The sequence below is a fragment of the Muscardinus avellanarius genome (genome assembly GCF_963383645.1).
Source record: "Muscardinus avellanarius genome assembly, chromosome: 10".
Lineage (NCBI taxonomy): Eukaryota > Metazoa > Chordata > Mammalia > Rodentia > Gliridae > Muscardinus > Muscardinus avellanarius.
Genome location: NC_137796.1, coordinates 112410936 through 112431194, shown reverse-complemented (window position 1 = coordinate 112431194; position 20259 = coordinate 112410936). Strand labels below are relative to the sequence as shown.

The window sequence follows — 20259 nt, the reverse complement described above, 5'->3', positions numbered from 1 at the left end:
TCCAGGCAGGCCCTAAATGTAATCACAAGTATCCCTGCAAAGAGGGGTAGATTTCAGATAGAGGGAGCTGCACCACAGAGACAAAGCCAAGGCCTGCTGTGGCCACCAGAAGCTGGAAGCAGCAAGGACAGACTCTCCCCTTGGGGTCTGCAGGAAGTGTATCCCTGCTGATGCCTTGGTTTTGGCCTAGTGAGGCTGATGTTTGACTTTTGGCTTCCAAAACTACCAGAGAATAAATTTGTGGATTTAATTGTCTTTGTGGTACTGGGGATTTAGCTCAGGGGAACTTTACCACTGAGCTGTATCTCTAGCTCTCTTTATATTTTAAGACAGTGTCTTGCTAAGTTGCCTCGGCTGGCCTCAAACTTGTGACCTTTCTGCCTCAGTCTCTTGAGAAGCTGAGGTGTGCGTCACTGTGCCCGGCAAATTTCTCACTTTAAGTCACTGAGTATGTGATGATCTGTTTCCAGCTGCCCCAGGAAACTTATCCTAGTATGTGCTGAAGAGCCAAGGATACAGGTCACAAACGAGACAGAATAAGGTCGCAGCAGGATCTCTGAAGACCCACCTGAGACTATCAGAACTGCCCTTGGGCCCCATGGGGCTCAGTGCTATGCCTAGCCTGGAGACATTTCAGAGGTAAGTGTGTGGTGATGCCTGCCTACAAGACAGTCATGAATGGCTGTGATGCTTCCACTCATGCAGCCTTGCCGCTGGGCCATGAGGAGTCTGGGAGCCAAGAGGGCCTGCTGGCCCTGGGTCTGGCTGTACTTCTCAACTAGTCTGACTGGCTTCAATAGGACATGCGTAGGGCCTCCAGCAGCATGAGCCACAGCTGCAGCACTGGCTCTGGAAACAAAGCCACAGCATGAGGACTGACACAGGGTCTCCCCAGTCCCCATCAGCTCCCTGTCCACATGCCTCCCATTAGGTGGTGAGACAAGAGAGGAGGGAGCGGGCCCGCTATGGGTGTAAAGACTCCCACCTGCATTCCGTAACACGGCTCCAGAAGGCTCAAAGATCACCACATGCTTTCCATTCCAGACAGCAACAGCATCCTAAAGACAGATCCAAAAGCCAATGTCAGGAAAGTTAGGTGCAGACCCCACTGCACTCTTCCAAAGCCTGTCTTCCTCCTCTTCTTCCTCCCGTAGTTATTCTGAATGTTGCTAGGCTGTCAGGCTAACAATGTTAGGTAAATGAGTGCACAGACACAGGGTAGGGATGGGTTTTTTTTGTTGGTGGTGGTGGTGGTCTGGGGATGGAACCCAGGGGCATTCAACTCCCAAGCTACACCCCCTGCCATATTTTTATTTATTTTTTTGAAACAGGGTCTCTTTGAGTTGCGAAGGGCCTCGCAAAGTAGCTAAGGCTGCCTGTTAACCTCCAACCTCAGGTCTCTGCCTCCCGAATACTGGGATTACAAGCCTGCACCACCACACCCGGCTGGTAGGGCTGGTTTTTATGTTATATAAAATATATAAAATGCCCTAGAGCTGGGTGTGGTGGTGAACACTTGTAATCCCATCATTTGGGAGGCGGAGACCGGAGGACTGCAATTTGAGGACAGTCTCAGCTACTTAGTGAGGTCTTCAGCAACTCAGTGAAACCCTGTTTCAAAATAAAGAATAAAATATAGTGCTGGGTGTGTAGCTCAGAGGTAGAGCTCCTGGGTCCCATTCCTAGTACTGGGGAAAAAAAAAAGCCCCTGGGGCTGGGCTCAGCAGCACACACTTGTAACCCAAGTACTTAGGAAGCTGAGATAGGAGGATCAGAGGTTTGTGGCCAGCCTCATCAACTTAGTGATACCCTCTGCAAGAGTGGGACCCCATTTCCAAATAAAAAATTAAATAGGGCTGGGGTTTAGCTCAGAGGCAGAATGCATCTAGGTTCAATCCCAGTACCACAAAAATAAATAAATAAATAAATAAATAAATAAATAAATAAATAAATAAATAAAAAAATACCCCTGGTTTTTATTTTTTTAATTGGCACTGGGGTGGAACCCAAGGGCTTTTCTACCTCCAAGCTACACTTCCACACCTATTTTTGTATACTTTTTGGAAACAGGGTCTCACTAATTTGCTGAGAGCCTCACTAAATAGCTAAGGCTGGCTTTGAACCTGTGCAAACCTCCTGTCTCAGCCTCCCAAGCAGTAGGATTACAAGCGTGCGCCACCACGCCTGGCTCTAATACCCCTGGTTTTATTATTTTCTTTATGAATATAATGTACATGGAAATTCAGGAAATAAGATAATTCAGGATGGAACTGAGAGTGGTTCAAACCACCATCCAGGCCCCAACAATTAAGCAGATATTTTGTCTATGTTGAAGACCCCTTGTCTGAGCCTTCAAGTCACCTTGGTGGCAAACACTCCACTGATATGCATGTCTGTGCGCAGGCTGTGCGTCACCCCCGTGGACAGGAAGGACACGTTGAGTAAGCTCGGGGAGACTTGCACGACAGCCACTTGCTGGTAGAAGTGGGATGACATGGCCTGCTCACTGAGGATTGCAACAGAGCTGATGTTGTTCACTGCAAGAAGGTTCTTCCTGGAGCCACACTTCAATCCCATGTTAGGAGAAAAAACCCAAAAATATTAGTAACACAGTCATAAAGTCAGGGGAACATATAAATGCTTCATATAAGGATCCATAAACTATTTCCCAAGCAGTATATCTTATTATTATTTAAAAATTTTATGCTGGGCATGGTGGCACACGCCTGTAATCCCTGCGCTTGGGAGGCTGAGACAGGAGGATCGAGCAGGTTCGAAGCCAGCCTCAGCTACTTAGTGAGGCTCTCAGCAACTTAGTGAGACTCTGTTTCCAAATAAAATAGAAAATGGGTCTAGGAGTATAGCCCGGAGGTAGAAAGCCTCTGGGCTCCACCCCCAGTACCACCAAAATAAATAAATAAATGAATAGTAAAAAGCAGGGCTAGGGATGTAGTTCAGAGGTAGAATTCCCTTGGGTTCAATTCCCAGGACCACAAAAAATAAAACAAAATAAAAAATTTAGCCGGGCATGGTTGCGCATGCTTGTAATCCCCGCACTTGGGAGGCTGAGACAGGAGGATCGCGCAGGTTCGAATCCAGCCTCAGCTACTTAGTGAGGCTCTCAGCAACTTAGTGAGACCTTGTTTCCAAATAAAATAGAAAATGGGTCTGGGAGTATAGCCTGGATGTAGAAAGCCTCTGGGTTCCACCCCCAGTACCACCAAAAAAAAAAAAAAAAAAAGGAAAACCATGCGTGGTGGCGCATGCCTGTAATTCCAATACGTAAGAGGCTAAGACAGGATGATAATGGGTTTGAGGACAACCTCAGCAAGCAGTGAGGCTCTCATCAACCTACTGAGACTCTATTTCAAAACAAAAATAAAATACGGTTAGCGATATTAGCTCAGATGTAGAATGCATCTGAGTTCAATCCCAAGTACCACACAAAATAATAACAATAATAAGGATAATGATGATAATGATAACTTAAATCCGGACATGGTGGTACATGCCTGTTAACCTGGCTTTTGGGAAGCTGATGCTAATTTGAAGTTAGCCTGGGCATCTTAGAAAGACCCTATCTCAAAATAAAAAAAAAGCTAGGTGTGGTGACATGCGTGTTAAGTCCCAGGAGGATCACAGGTTTGAAGCCAGCCTCACATCTAGTGAGACCCTGTTTCCAAATAAAAAATAAAAAAAGGTAGAGGTAGAATGCCCCTGAGTTCAATCCCTAGCAACACACACACACACACACACACACACACACACACACACACACACACACACGGCTAGGGTATAGCTCAGAGATAAGAGTATTCTTGGGTTCAATTTCCAGTATCACACACACAAAAATAATATGTATGTATGTAAAATATGCTTTGTTAAGAAAATTTAAACTACCAATATGCCAAACTGTGAATCAGTAGGTAGAGATCTGTGTGGCTATTCTAGATAGCATCTGTTCTAACCAGCAAGGCATCTTGTAGAAATGTGCTTTTTTGGAATATGACATAGTGATCTTCTCTTTTTGTTTGTGGTACTGGAGACTGAACTCAGGGACATTCTACCTTTGAGCTACACTCCAAGCCCTTTTTATTCTTTTACTCTGAAACAGGTTCTCAAGCCCAGCATGGTGGTGCATACCTGTAATCCTAATACATGGGAAGCTGAGATGGGAGGATCGCAGGTTCAAATCCAACCTAAGCCACTTAGCAAGGCTCTCAGTAACTTAGATTTGTTGCAAAATAAAAAATAAAAGAACCAGGTGTGGTGGCACATGCCTATAATCCCAGTATTTGGGAGACTGAGATAGGAAGATTGCAGGTTCAGGGCCAGGCTTAGCAATTTAGCAAAGCCCTCTACAATGTGAAACAGTGAGATCCTGTTTCAAAATTAACACATAAATATAGGGCTGGGGGTACAGCTCAGAGGTAGAGTGCCCCAGGTTCAATCTTTAGCATCACACACATACATAAAAAGAAACAATCTCACTAAGTTGCTGAGGTTGTCCTTGAACCTGTGATTATTCTGTTTCAGTCTCCCAAATACTGGGATTACAAGTGTGTGCTGTTCCAGGCAAAGAATATTTATTTTCTACGGACTGATAGCAATTTTATATAATTTAGTTAGCCAGCCTTCACATGCTGATGCGAAATGCCAGTTTCATAATTTAATTCCTATTTTTTTCCTGCAGAACTGGGAATCGAAACCAGGGGTATTCTACCTCTAAGCTACAAGCCCGGTCCTGTTTTTTATTCTTTATTTTGAAATAGGGTCTCATTAAGTTGTGGAGGGCCTCACTAAGTAGTTGAGATGGGCCACAAACCTGTGAGCCTCCTATCTCAGCCTCCCAAGTACTGGGATCACAAGTGTGAGCTACCACATCTGGCTTTGTAATTTAATTCCTATTAAACTTTCAAACCAGCCAGGCGTGGTGGCGCACGCTTGTAATCCCAGCTTTTGGTAGGCTGAGATAGGAGGACTGCACAGGTTTGAAGCCAGCCTCAGCTACTTAGTGAGGCTCTCAGCAACTTAGTGAGACTCTGTTTCCAAATAAAATATAAAATAGGTCTGGGAGTATAGCCCGGAGGTAGAAAAGCCCCTGGGTTCCACCCTCAGTCAAACACACACACACACACACACACACACACACACACACACACACACACACACCCCCAAAACAAAAAACCTTTCAAACCTATCTAAAATGTTCAGTTTTGCCAGGCAGTAGTATATACCTGCAATCCAGCAACTTGGGAGGATGAGATATTGGGATCTCAGCTTCAAAGCCAACCTCAGCAATTTTGTGAGGCCCTCAGCAACTTAGCAAGACCTTGCTTCAAAATAAAAAATAAAACAGGAGGTGAGCGTGGTGGTGCCCACCTGTAATCCAAGTATTTGGAAGGCCAAAATGGGAGGATTGCAGGTTCTAGGATAGTCTCAGCAACTTAGTGAGACCCTATTTCAAAATAAGAAATAAAATAGGTCTAGGATGTAGCTGGAATGTAAAACACCTGGGATCCCTCCCCAGGGTCCCATTAAAATAAACTAGGGCTAGGGGTATAGCTCAGAGGCAGAATGCCCCTGGGTTCAATCACCAATAGTAACACACACACACACACACACACACACACACACACACACACACACCCTATTATATGACTATATTTTTTATAAAAATATCCAGAATAGGCATATCCATTAAGACAGAAAGCAAATGACTAGCCAGGTGTGGTGGCCTACACCCATAATCCCAGCTACTCAGGAGGTTGAGGCAAGAGTGTAGAGCAGTTGCCTAGCATGTGTGAGGTCCTGGGTTTGATCCCCAGCACTGGGAGGGTGGGGGGAGAAGAAGACTACTGGCTGCCTAGGGCTGTGAGAAGGGGACATGAGCAGTGGGTACATATTTTTTTCTGAAGATGATCATATGTGCTAAGATTGTGAAGAAAAATATTCTGGTGATGGCTGCAGAACTTTGAACATACTAAAAACCATTTTGGTATGTGAATTATATCTCAATAAAGCTATTTTATATGTGTGTGGTCCCATAAATTGAACCCAGGGATGTTCTACCTCTGAGCTACATCCCCAGTCCTATTTTATATTTTTATTTTGAAACGGAATCTAAGTTGCAGAGGGCCTTTCTAAATTGTCAGGGCTGTATGTGAACTTGCCATCCTCCTGTCTCCTCCTCCCAAGTACTGGGATTACAGGCATGTGCCACCATGCCTGGATTAATAAAGCTGTTTTCAATGTCTATACATATATGTGTAGAGATATAGAAAGATGAACAGATATTGATGCAGGCTCACAATCCCTTATCTACAATTCTGAAATACAAAAAATTCTTTCAGATTTTTTATTATTGTTATTTATTTTTACATAGTTTTAGGTCAAATAACTGATAAAAATAGGCTTAGAGCCATTTACTTCCTCTATTCTTATGCAGCGGAAAATGAGTGCATCAAGCGTCCCTGCAGAGCTACACCTTTATTTATTTATAGCACTGAGAATTGAACCCAGAGGCATTCTATCTCTGAGCTACACCCCAGCTCTGTTTTTTTTTTTAAACAGGGTCTTGCTAGGTTGATGAAAGCCTCACTAAGTTGCTAAGGCTGGCCTCAAACCTGTGGTCCTTCTGTCTCAGTCTCTCAAGTACTGAGATTACAGGCATGCACTGCCACGCCTGGCCAAGCTATACCTTTATTTGTATGATGTTTCCTTCAAGCTCAGTAGGGGTCTGAAGGGTCCACATGTCCTTGCCCTCCACTCCTCGGCTGCTTGTGGAGCCTGGCACTTTTCTCCACATGGCTACTCGCCCTTTATCGGTACCAGCTGCTAGAAGACCTAAAGGTGAAAATAAAGTGCATGTTAATTGAGAGGGAAGAGGGAGGGAAACAGCAGCAAGCTCCCCTCTTTGAGCATCTTCTCTGAAACAGCAGCCTCTAGTCAGGCGTGGTGGCGCACACTTATGATCCCAGTACTTGGGAGGCTGAGACAGGAGAATTGCAGGCTCACAGCCAGCCTCAGCAACATAGTGAGACCCTATTTCAAAATAAACAATAAATTAGGGCTGGAGGTATAGCTCAGAGGTAAACTGCCCCTGGGTTCAATATCCAATCACAAAAACAAAGCTATAGACAAAAATAAGAAAATCATCAGCCTCCCTTGGGGCAGTAACCTCGAGGTTCAGAGTGTGTGTGTGTGTGTGTGTGTGTGTGTTTACACTGGGGATTGAACCCAGGGGCATTCAACTCCTAGCCTATTTTATCTTTTATTTTTATGTTTGTTTGTTTATTTATTTATTTTTGTGGGTCTGGGGATGGAGCCCAGGGACATTTGACCTCCGAGCGACACCCGCTGCCCTATTTTATTCTTTATTTTGAAACCAGGTCTTGCTGAGTTGCAGAGGGTCTCACTAGGTAGCTGAGGCTGTCCACAAACTGCGAATGCTGGGATTGCAAGCGTGCCCACCACGCCCGGCTTATCTTTTATTTTGAAAATGGGTCTAAGTTGTATCGCTTCTCAGCCTTTTGGCTAAGACCAAGTGTAAAAAGGGTCTGAGTTATGGAGGGCCTCAGTAAAGTTGCTGAGGCTGCCGTAAATTTACGATCATCCTGTTTCAGCCTCCCAAGTACTGGGATTAGAGGCCTGCACCACCATGCCCAGCGGTGGCTGTCTTTCTGAGGCGCTCGGCTCCCATCAGCAGGGCAGTGTGGGCAGTGGAGGTGAGTGCTATACTGTTTCCAGTAGCTCAACTGGCCCCATGCAGTGCTCCCTCCCTGGTGCTCTAGGAGTGCTGAGCGTTGAGTGCACACCAACTGCCCTACATGCAAACACACACAGGCTTTCACGTGCTTCTCTGTGCATACACCACAGGGCCTCTGGAGGGACCAGATGCTGACAGGAGGAAGTGTGTCACTGTGACCAAGCCCTCTGACCATAATGTGGAGTATTCAAACTTTGCTATCATTTACTCGTCCTTGACTGGCAGTACTCAGCTGACTGATGTTAGGATTGGTTTACCATTCTCTTAAGAGCCCCAAATCTCACTAGAATTATCTTGTAGCCTGAGCACAAGGTCTGAAATTGGTTCTACTTCTTCCAAGAAGTCTCACCTTTGGCTTTACAGTAACAAACACAGTTTATATTCTCTCCTTTTTCAAAGCCAAACTTCTCCTCTGGACTCAGTATGTAATTCTCTCCCCGTTCCAAGTCCCAGAATCTATGATGGAAAAAAGAGCGTGTTGAAGGGCTGTGGAAGTGGCCTGTGCCTCTGGCTCTGAGGGCTGTTGAACCAGTGCAGAACAGTTAAGCTCAGAAAAGATGTGCTTTGCAGACTCCTGGTAGGAAGAGAGAGCTGAGGTAACCTTCAGGACTACTTCACAAACTTTATAATTAGAGAGAGCAGTTGGTAAAAGATGGCTGGCGTATAATGTTAGACCACAAATGAAATGCGGGAACACCAATTACGTGCAGCCACAGGAGAGAGGCCCTGAATTCTATGTTATTTTAAAGCAGCAAGACAAATGAGGCGAATCTATTGATGCCAAGCTGAGAAACACCAGGTGGCATCTGTGGGGTGGTGTACACATGTAGTTCCAGCTACTTAGAGGATGAGGCAGGAGGACCACTTGAGCACAGGAGTTGGGCAACCAGCCTGGGAAACACAGCAAGGCCCCATCTCAACAAAATAAAAGGACACATGAATCTAGGGGCTGACATGGGGCCAGGCTTCCGTTGGAGTGGGAGTCCCAGGGAGGTGGGTAGAGCTGGGACCAGCGAGGCCTCCTAGGGCCTCTAATGCATTGTGCCCATCTGGTTACAAAGATATGTCCAATCTGTGAAAGGCGCTGTTCTTGACGTATGGCAGAAGTCCACTTAAAGGAGGCAGTTCCTGACAGCACCATCCAGAAGTGTGCTCTGGAAAGCCAAGCTCTCACCTAAGAACTGCTTCCCCTGTGGCTGTCACGAGAAGGCTGCCCTCAATCAAAGTGATGTCTGCCCGGCGAGATGTTTTCCCACTCAGCTTTACCTGTGCAAGAAAAAACAAAACAAAACAAAACAACTGGAATAAAGCATGTGGCTCTTGTAGAGAGCCTTGGGATCCTGGAGTTGGGTCTTCAGTGAGTTCATGGAGGCTCACACAATGGGGGAAACAGTGAATAATGGAAACTGAAAGGTATCTTTGTTTGTCAACATATATATTCTGAATCAAACAATAACTTATACATGACATGATGGGCACCTAATATGCTGCATGGTGGGCATCTCTAGGGGTTTTTTAATACTAGGGATGGAACCTAGGAGCATTCTACCTCTGAGCTAAACCCTCAGCCCTATTTTTTATTCTTTATTTTGAAACGGGATCTCACTGAGTTGCAAAGGGCCTCACTAAGTAGTTGAGGTTGGCCCCGAACCACGATCCTCCTGTCTCAGCCCCCCAAATGCTGGGATTACAAGTATGTGCCACCATGCCTGGCTTAGAGGGATTCTTTTTTTTTTCCCAGTGCTGCGGATGGAACCCAGGGGCATTCTACTGCTGAGCTACACCTCCAGCCCCATTTTCAACTCTTTATTTTGAAACAGGGTCTCACTGAGTTGCAAAGAGCCTAAGTAGCTGAGACTGTCCATGAAATGCGATCCTCCTGTCTCAGCTTCCCATGTGCTTGGATTACAAGCATGCGCCACCACGCCCAGCTTTAGAGGGATTCTTAAGTGCTCTGCTTAGTCGTGACCATAACCTCTGGGCATATCATACTATCCCCATTTGGCCCACCAGCCAACGAGTAGCTGAGGGGGGTACTTAAAGCCAGGTGTTATGGACTGAATTGTCTCTCCAAAGTTCCTATGATGAAGCCCCATTGCTCCTGTGACTGTATGGAGGTAATTCAAGTTGGATGAGGGCCTGAGGTGGGTAGGATCCAGATCTCACAGGTCTGTGACCTTATGGAAAGAGATGATAGCAGAAAGTGATGAAAATACCTAGTTTTACTGCCTTTGAACAGAGATGACAAGGGTTTCAGTCTTGCTAACCAAAAAAGAAAAGGGAGTGTGAGCGGGAGAAGCATGACGGCCCTGCTCTCCAGGATGGCCAGGGTCTGGCCTGCTCTTGCCCCGCTCTTCAGGGTGGCTGGGGGTTGGCCTGCTCTTGTCCCGCTCTCCAGGGTGGCCGGGGGTTGGCCTGCTCTGGACCCTGCTCTCTAGGGTGGCCGGGGATTGGCCTGCTCTTGCCCTGTTCTTCAGGGTGGCCAGGGGTTGGCCTGCTCTGGACTCTCTCTCCAGGGTAGCCGGGGGTGGGCCTGCTCTGGACCCTGCTCTCCAGGGTGGCCGGGGGTGGGCCTGCTCTGGACCCTGCTCTCCAGGGTGGCCGGGGGTTGGCCTGCTCTGGACCCTGCTTTCCAGGGTGGCTGGGGATTGGCCTGCTCTTGCCCCACTCTCCAGGGTGGCCAGGGGTTGGCCTGCTCTGGACTCTCTCTCCAGGGTGGCCAGGGGTTGGCCTGCTCTTGCCCCACTCTCCAGGGTGGCCAGGGATTGGCCTGCTCTGGACCCTTCCAGGGTGGCCAGGGATTGGCCTGCTCTTGCCCCACTCTCCAGGGTGGCCGGGGGTTGGCCTGCTCTGGACTCTCTCTCCAGGGTGGCCAGGGGTTGGCCTGCTCTGGACCCTGCTTTCCAGGGTGGCCGGGGATTGGCCTGCTCTTGCCCCACTCTCCAGGGTGGTCGGGGGTTGGCTTGCTCTTGGCCCACTCTCCAGGGTGGTCGGGGGTTGGCCTGCTCTGGACCCCTGCTCTCTCACATACCTTCATTACTTCTTCAGCTTCGCCCTCAGGTGTCACGATGTACAGGGACAGCAGGAGGTTCTCCGTGACCACCGCCAGTGCCTCCCTCTTCTCGATGTAAAACAGCATGTGGATGGAGCCGTCAGTGGATGCCACCTGGGAGCTCCTGCCTTTCTCATCCACATAGTGCACGCTTCCTGGGGACAGAAGCAGGTCACTGTGGGGGATCTAGGCTTGTCCATGCTTCCATAACACCTGTTTCTATTTACTTAAGGATATTTTCTTTCTTTCTTTCTTTCTTTCTTCCTTCCTTCCTTCCTTCCTTCCTTCCTTCCTTCCTTCCTTCCTTTCTCTCTTCTCTTTTTTTTTGGTGGTACTGAGGTTCCTGGAAGCCCTTCTACCTCCGGGCTACACTCCCAGACCTATTTTATACTTTTTAAAATTTGGAAACAGGGTCTCTTAAAATCAGCACGGCTGGCTTCGAACCTGCTCGATCCTCCTGTCTCCGCCTCCCAAGCGTGGGGATTACAAGTGTGAGCCACCATGCCCAGCCTAAGGATATTTTCAAAGTGAAACATCTTCATTATAAAATTTATTTATTTTTTTCTTCTTTTGGTGGTACTGGGGGTGGAATCCAGAGGCTTTCTACCTCCGGATTATACTTCCAGACCCATTTTATATTTGGAAACAGGGTCTCACTAAGTTGCTGAGAGCCTCACTAAGCAGCTGAGGCTGGCTTTGAACCTGTGCGATCCTCCTGTCTCAGCCTCCCAAGCGTGGGGATTACAAGCGTGTGCCACCACGCCTGGCTCTTCATTATAAAATTTAGAAATGGCCGGGCGTAGTGGTACATGCTTGTAATCCCAGTACTTGGGAAGCCAAGACAGGAGGATCGTAGGTTCATAGCCAGCCTCAGCTATTTGTGGAGTCCTCACTCCACAAATAGCTGAGGCTGGCTATGAACCTGGCCCTCCACAACTTAGTGAGATCCTGTTTCAAAATAAAAAGAATAAGCCAAGCCAGGCATGATGGCACACACTTGTAATCTCAGAGCTTGGGAGGCTGAGGCAGGAAGATCATGCAGGTTCAAAGCCAGCCTCAGCTACTTAGTGATACCGTTTCCAAATAAAATATAAAATAGGTCTGGGAGTGTAGCCTGGGGGTAGAAAGCCCCTGGCTTCCATCCCAGTACTGAAAAAAAAAAAAAAAAAAAAAAAAGCCAGATGTGGTGGTGCATGCTTGTAATTCCAGCATTTGGGAGGCTGAGACAGGAGAATTCTGGTTCACGGCCAGCCTCAGCTACTTAATGTCCCTGGGCTCAATCCCTAGTACCGATAAAATAAATACATAAATAAAATTTAGAAATAAAATATTTGCACATAATCTCATGGCAACCATGTCTGCAACAGTTTCCATTCTACTGGCTCAGGCCTGGCTAGAGATGAGGTGTCTGTCGGTCCTCCGCCGGCTCAGCCCACCCTCACCTGAGCTGCCAATTCTTTCTCTGCCCCTCTCTCATCTACGCTATCAGCAGACGTCAAAAGGATTTTGCAACCTCCAAGCCTTTTGCTTATCTTTGTTCAGTAACTTTCGGTGCACATGTAGCCTCCCTACACCCAGGTCCTAAGTGATGACCCCTTGCCCTGTCCCTTCACTCCTGTGCTGCTGGCGTGTCGCCCACTGTCTTGCTGAGCTCTCGCTGTCCTTCCTTTTTGCCTTCCACTTGCAGAGAGCCAGCCAACGTGATGCAGCACCCTGAGCTGGATGCCCAGCCTTTCTTACTGTACACAGGAACCACCCAGCAATTTAAAATCCTTGCCAAACACTCCTAAAATGCTTTGACTCCTAGAATTGCAACTGCAGGTCCTCACCATCCATCAGACTGACAAAGAATGACAGCCCCTCTTGAGAACCCATCTTCAGGAAACTTCCGAAGCTGCTTTTCCGCCAGTTAAACATGTCCAAGGCTTTCTCATCACCGCTCACTGCCGCCTTTGCCAACTGAACCAGGTCCCTGTAGATGAAAGTGGCGCAGCAGTGAGGACTCCCAGAGCGCCCTCCTTGGGCCCAGCCACCCCGCCCGGGGACAGATGCCTGCCTCCCAGCTCCAGATGAGCCCCACACTTACTCGCCGGGAGGCGGCAGCCGGAAGATACAGTGGGTGAGCTGTTCTCCATACTCATGCTTCAGCAGAGACGTCCCCTGCACTCGACCCCGTTGGTCCAGCCTCCAGAGGAGCAGGACACCAAGCTGCAGAGACAACAGCACGTCCTCATGGAATGACAAGCAGGACGCCAAAGAGAAAAGGTTCAGAGCTAGGCTCTTTATCCAAAAAAACGAAAAACTACTACAGGGACACCATGAAAACTTCAAATGGTTCACGAATGTTTAAAGAAAGAACCAGAAACTCTTCTTTGCCCCTCCTATTTACTCCTAGAGATAGGAACTGGTAGACGTTCAGTCCTCTACACTGAACTGAACTTTGAACTAGATTCAGATTTCTAGAAAGGCTGCACAGATGGCAGTTTTCCCACATCCGGCCCATCTTCCCTATTACTGTATGGCATATTTCTTAGAATCAGTTATAATGCAGTATTATTAGCTAAATGCACACTTTACCTAGACTTGCCCAGGTTCCCTAATGCCCTCCTTCTTCCCAGAAGCCTGTCTGAAGGCCCATGGCATCCAGGCATCATGGCTCCTCTGGGCTGGTTTCAGGTTTTCCTTGTGAACTGATGACCCCAGTCTTGTGGTGCTGCCCAGGTCTGGGGTAGGGGCCCCTCCACTGAGATGTGTCTGATGGTTTTTGGGAGGAGGACCACAGAAGGGAAGAGCCCCCTTGCCATACCCTACTGAAGCTCCAGATGTGGGCACGGCACTCCGCTGTGGGTGCCAACTGTGACCACCTGGTACAGCTGGTATTTTCCCAGCGCCATGTGACCTCTCTCCCTTTCTGTGCTGTACTTTCCAGAAAAAAATGACTATGAGCAACCCTCACTTAAGGGGAGGGGGGTCATGTTAGAACTCCTTGAGGCTGGGGTATGTATATAATTGGGGATTTTTCAACATGAGCGATATGCCTCTTCTCCATCGTTTATTTACTCAAATATAAACATATATGTATGTTTATATGTGTAAACATGCACATATAATTGTATATATAAATTTTATATATATATATATTTTTGGTATTAGAGATTTAACCCAGAGGCATGCTACCTCTGAGCTATACCCCTAGGCTTTCTATGTCCCTTTTATATACTCCCATCATAAAAGGTTTTATAAGTATTGCTTGACACTCCAAGATTCTCTGGGATAATTTTCTTGTCTCAATCCTAAAATTAGTCATTCTTCCGAAGAGGCCTGGTTCCTTTTATTAAAGGATGGCACTGAGTCGGGCGTGGGCACGCTTGTCATCCCAGCATTCAGAAGGCGGGGACCAGAGGATCGCGGTGTGTGGACAGCCTCAGCTACTTAGTGAGGCCCTCTGCAACTCAGTGAGACCCTGTTTCAAAATAAAGAATAAGCCAGGCGTGGTGGTGCATGTTTGAAATCCCCATGCTTGGGAGGCTGAGACAGAGGACTGCACAGGTTTGAAGCTAGCCTCTGCTACTTAGTGAGGCTCTCAGCAACTTAGTGAGACCGTTTTCAAATAAAATATAAAATAGGTCTGGCAGTATAGCCCAGAGGTAGAAAGCCTCTGGGTTCCACCACTAGTACCTCCAAAATAAATAAATAAATAAATAAATAAATAAATAATAAATGAATAAAAAATACAGCCGGGTGTGGTGGCGCACGCTTGTAATCCCAGCATTCGAGAGGCTGAGACCTAGAGGATCGCGGTTCGCAGACAGCCTCAGCAACTTAGTGAGACCCTCTGCAACTCAGTGAGACTGGGTTTCAAAAAAAGAATAAAAAGTAGGGCAGGGGGTGTAGCTCGGAGGTCAAATGCCCCTGGGTTCCATCCCCAAACCCGCAAAAAAAAAAAAATAATAAATAATAATAATAATAATACAGCAGGGGGTATAGCTCAGAGGTCAAATGCCCCTGGGTTCCATTCCTAGACACACCCCCACACACAAAAGAAGAATGGCACTGGCATTAGAAACCAAGATTCAGAGCCTGGTGCAGTGGTACATGCCTATAATCCCAGTACATGGGAGGCTGAGACAAGAGGATCATGATTTCAAGGCCGTCCTGGGCCAATTGGTAAAACCCTGTATCAAAATAAAAATAGAATAGGGCTGGGGGTATAGCTCAGTGGTAGAGAACCCCTGAGTTAATTCTCTAGTAACCACAAACAAAAGGATCTGGGTGCAAAGTACCCTGAATGCTCTACCTGGGGGATGGGAATGGGGTTGAGCCCAGAGGTGATTTACACCCAGTACTTCTAGTTTTTTTTTTTAATTTAGAAACAGGGTCTCATTAACATTAGAAATAAATTTCCATGGTGTCATTAAAAAAAACTACATGTTCGAAAGTGGCATAGCAAGGCAATTTTACTTTTGCAAAAAGGGATCCCACCACCAGTGAAGCCAGGTGTGCAAAATAAATGGCAGCAACCTGCTAGGTCTCTTATTTCTAATGGGAAGCCTCCGTGCTGCACTCTTATTGGTGAAGCGAGCTTCACAGTCTTCATGCCACTGCATGAGGATGCTGGGTGGGTTGGTGGTGGCTGGCATTTGCAATTTTTAAGAAATGCTAACTTTACAAAAGTGAGTGCAAATCTGGGCGAGGTGGCACACACTTGTGATACCAGTACTTGGGAGGCTGAGACAGGAGAAGTGCTCAGCCAGCTTCAGCCTCTTAGTGAGGCCCTCTGCAACTGTTTCAAAATAAAAGAACAAAAAATAGGGCTGGAGGCAGGTGTAGTGGCCCAAGTTTATAATTCCAGAGAGACTGAGACAGGAGGATTGTGCAGGTTCGAAGCCTGCCTCTGAACCTTAGTGAGACCCTGTTTTCCAAATATATCTATATACAAAATAGGTCTGGGGGTATACCACCAAAAAAAAAAAAAATAGGGCTGGGGTGGAGCTTGGAGGTAGAAGCCTGTGGGTTCAATCCCCAGTGCAAAAGAGTGAGTACACGCAAGGTCACAAAACAGCAGTTTGACAAATGGAGTTTAAGTCAAGGTATTCCTTTAACAGAAAAAACCTAATTACATTCTCACATGAAGTTGCTAGGCTGGCCTTAAACCTTCAGTCCTGTCTCAATCTCCCTGAGTATGCAATTATTTTGTGGGATTGAACCCAGAAGGATTCTACCTCCAAGCCATACTCCCAGACATATTTTTTTTTTTGAAACAGGGTCTCACTAGGTTACTAAGAATTTCACTACTTGATGGAGCTATTCTTAAACCTGAGATCCTCCTGGCTCAGCCTCCCAAGTACCTGTAATCTTCTGATCTAAGCCTCCTAAGTATTGGGATCACAGGTGTGCACCACTATGACGGCCAAGATGTGTGTGTGTGTATGTGTGTGTGTGGTACTAGAGCTAGAATCCAAGGGCCTTCTACCTCTGGGCTACACCTCAAGTCCTATTTCATTTTTTATTGTCCTGGGGATGAAACCCTGGAGCATTCTACCTTTGGGCTACACCTCTAGCCCTGTTTTATTTTTATTTGGAAATAGGGTCTTGCTAAGTTGCTGAAGCTGTCCTTGAATCTGTGATCCTCCTGTCTCAACCTCCCACCTACTAGGATCACAGACATGTGCCACCATGCCCAGCCCTGTATGTTCTATTTATTTATTTTGCAGTATTGGGGATGGAACCCAAAGGCATTCTACCTGCGAGCTACAACCCAAGCCCTATTTTTCAATTCTTTTTTTTTTTTTTTTTTTGAAACAGGGTCTTACTGAGTTGCAAAGAGCCTCACTAAGTAGCTGAGGCTGTCTACGAACTGCAATCCTGTCTCAGCTTCCCAAATGGATTACAAGCATGCACCACCAGGCCTGGCCTAATATTCTATTTTAAAGTCATCTCCAGCTGGTCATGGTAATTTGTAATTTGGGAGAAAAGCCCCTGGTTCCACCCTCAGTATCACACACACACACACACACACACACACACACACACACACACTTAAAAAATAGGACTGGGGGTATAGCTCGGAGGCAGAATGCCTCTGGGTTCCATCCCAAGTACCAAAAAAAAAAAAGTCATCTCCCCTGGCATTAGAACTTCTCTAATACTTGCCAGTGCATTGACATACTTTGATGATTTTAAGTTAGAACGTAAGGTAGTGCCATGCTAGAGAAGTCCAAGTGCCAGAGGACAGGACTATCAGACTGGTGGAGGAGCACCTGTGCTCAGGGATGAGTCAGACTATGCCAAAGGTAGGGTTCCTATCTGAAGCCCCAGCATTCAAGGCCAGTAGACATTTCAGCACTTGTAAACTCTTCTTGTCCTCCTTTCAATTAGCATTTGCTCCAACATCCTCCAAAGCTGCATGATATTTTTGTAGAAAAAAATAGGAGTTTCTAATCATATCAGCTTCAAAAGCAATTTATAGGCTGGGCATGTTTTGCACAACTGTAATTCCAGTACTTGGAAGGCCAAGACAGGAGGATCCAAGGTTTAAGACCAGCCTCAGAAATTTAATGAGATTCTCAGCAACCTAGAGAGAACCTGTTTCAGACACAAAAAAGAAGCCAGGCGTGGTGGCATATGCTTGTAATCCCAACACTAGGGAAATGTGCGATAGGACTGCATGCAGGTTCTTGGTCAGTCCCAGCTACTTAGTGAGTCCCTCCACAACTTACTGAGACTCCTTCCTTCCTTCCTTCCTTCCTTCCTTCCTTCCTTCCTTCCTTCCTTCCTTCCTTCCTTCCCTTGTGGTACTGGGGACTGAACCCAGGGACATTCTGCCTCAGAGCTACACACCAAACCCTATTTTATTTTATTCATTTTTTGTGATACTGGGGATGAAACCCAGGAGCATTCTACCTCTGAGCTACACCCCCAGTCCTATTTTTTAGTCTTTTTATTTTATTTTATTTTTTGTGGTACTGAGGGTGGAACCCAGGGGCTTTTCTACCTCCGGGCTATACTCCCAGACCTATTTTACACTTTATTTGGAATCAGGGTCTTACTGAGTTGCTAAGGGCCTGCTAAGTAGCTGAGCAGGCTGTCTGCAAACCGTAATCCTCCAATCTCTGCCTCCCGAATGCTGGGATTACAAGCCTGTGCTACTAAATCTGACTCCTGAGATCTTGTTTCAAAATAAACAATAAAATAGCACTGGGGGTATAGCAGAGGTATAATGTTCTTGGTTTAATCCCCAGTGCCACACCAAAAAAAAAAAAAAAAAAAAAAGAAAGAAAGAAAGAGAGAAATAAGGAAAGGAAAAAGAAAGCCAGGTGTGTTGGTGCATGCCTGTAATCCCAGTGCTTGGGAGGCTGAGACAGGAGGATCACAAACCTCAGCAAGTAGTCAGACTCTCAGCAACTATAGAGATCTGGTTTCAAAACAAAAATTTAAAAGGCTGGGGTGTATCTTAGGTCAAATGTATTTGGGTTCAACTCCCAGTACAACAAAGAAAATAAATACATAAAATAAGTTAATTTAAAAAGGCAATTTAAGCCGGGCATGGGGGCACATGCTTGTAATTCCAGCATTCGGGAGGCTGAGACCGGAGGATCATGGTTCTCGGATAGCTACTTAGTGAGGCCCTCCACAATTTAGTGAGACGTGTGTGTGTGTGTGTGTGTGTGTGTGTGTGTGTGTTGGTACTGGGGGTGGAACCCAGGGGCTTTTCTACCTCTGGGCTATACTCCCAGGCCTATTTTATATTTTATTTGGAAACAGGGTCTCGCTAAGTTGCTGAGAGCCTCACTGAGTAGCTGAGGCTGGCTTTGAACCTGCACGATCCTCCTGTCTCAGCCTCCCAAGCACTGGGATTACAAGGACACGCCACCACACCCACCAACCCTGTTTCAAGATAAAGAATAAAAAATAGGGCAGGGGTTGTAGCTTGGAGGTCGAATCCCCCTGGGCTTCCCCCCCCCCCCCCCCGCCCCGCAAAGGTAACTTAAACTGGGTGTTGTGGAACGTGTTTGTAATTCCAGCATTTGGGAGGCTGAGACAGATTGCAGTTTGCAGACAGCCTCAGCTACTACTTAGTGAGGCCTTTTGCAACTAAGTGAGACCATGTTTCAAAATAAAGAATAAAAAATAGGGCTGGGAGTGTAGCTCATAAGTAGAATGCCTCTGGGTTCCATCTCCAGTACCTCAAAAAAAAAAGGCTACTTAAAATTTCTCCAAGAAAGGTTTTGTAATATCAAAACTAAAACTAATGTGTAGAGCCAGGCATGGTGGTGCACGCTTGTAAGCCCAGCATGTGGAAGGATGAGACAGGAGTATCACAGTTTGCCCAGTTCATCCCTATAATCTTAAAAAATTAAGTGTGCTCAATTTGACTTTGCACTGCTAAAATGAAAAACACACAGGAGGCTGAGACGGAGGATCCAGGCTTGCGGCAGCCTCAGCTACTGAGTGAGGCCCTGTTTCAAAATAAAGAATAAGCCAGGCATGGTGGCACACGCTTGTAATCCCAGTGCTTGGGAGGCTGAGACAGGAGGATTGCACAGGTTCGAAGCCAGCCTCAGCTACTCAGTGAGGCTCTCAGCAACTTAGGGAGACCCTGTTTCCAAATCAAATACAAAATAGGCTTGGGAGTGTAGCCGGGAGGTAGAAGGCCCCTGGGCTCCACCCCAGTGCCACCAAACAAAACACATACACACATATGTAGATAAATAAAAACTAGGGCTTGGCATGCAGTTTGGATGTAGAATGTGCCTGGGTTCAATCCCCAGCACTACAAAACAAAAACCCCCAATAATTAAGAACACAGCAGGCAATTCTTATCCTATGGAGAGGGCTTCCCATAGGAACCAATCCTATAGGTTGTTATAGCCAGTCTCCACAATCTTCGTCATTCATGAAACAAGATTTAATGCATGCCTACTATTTCTTGTGGGAGCCTAGAAAATGGCGGCTCTCCCGGACTAACAAATACATCTGCCCAAAATTCAGTTCAGGTTATATTGAGAATAAGCCATGTCTTTAACGAAGCAATGTCTGGTGGTACCGTGGCTCCATTGATTTTAAACCCTCATAAAGTTCCTGGGGAGGAACATGTACACTGGTTCCACTATTACTCCCATTCAACATTACTTGTCAATGCAAAAGGAGCCAAAAAGGTCTTCACAGGGCCTGATATGAGACCATACCTGGACCGGGAGGGTCCTTTGATCCCCACATGTACACAGATGCCATAGGGATACCCAGGAGAGTTCTGGAAGAGTTCGAGGCAAGAAACCAAATAGCTGCAGGCTTCAAGTCTCTTTTCTGATGGGTCACAATCCATAAAAATGTAGATTAAATAAATTACTTCTACTATATTGAGCAAAATTTGTCTGTTAAAAGGAACTGCTGACCAATTAGTCAGATGGCCTGACAAAACAGGATGGCTATAGATATG

General features: G+C 46.5%; 1 protein-coding gene across 1 annotated transcript in view; it reads right to left on the bottom strand.

Annotated features, from left to right (window-relative positions):
* IFT140 (intraflagellar transport 140) overlaps positions 1-20259 on the bottom strand; it is a gene marked incomplete at both ends in the record, with an annotated part of 53966 nt that overhangs the window by 19293 nt on the left and 14414 nt on the right. Inside the window, 8 exons of the mRNA XM_080703368.1 lie at positions 986-1058; positions 2362-2565; positions 6701-6846; positions 8118-8224; positions 8943-9034; positions 10800-10975; positions 12650-12792; positions 12907-13028. Of these exons, the coding sequence (XP_080559494.1) occupies positions 986-1058; positions 2362-2565; positions 6701-6846; positions 8118-8224; positions 8943-9034; positions 10800-10975; positions 12650-12792; positions 12907-13028 (1063 nt within the window). The remainder of the gene's footprint in view (positions 1-985; positions 1059-2361; positions 2566-6700; positions 6847-8117; positions 8225-8942; positions 9035-10799; positions 10976-12649; positions 12793-12906; positions 13029-20259) is intronic.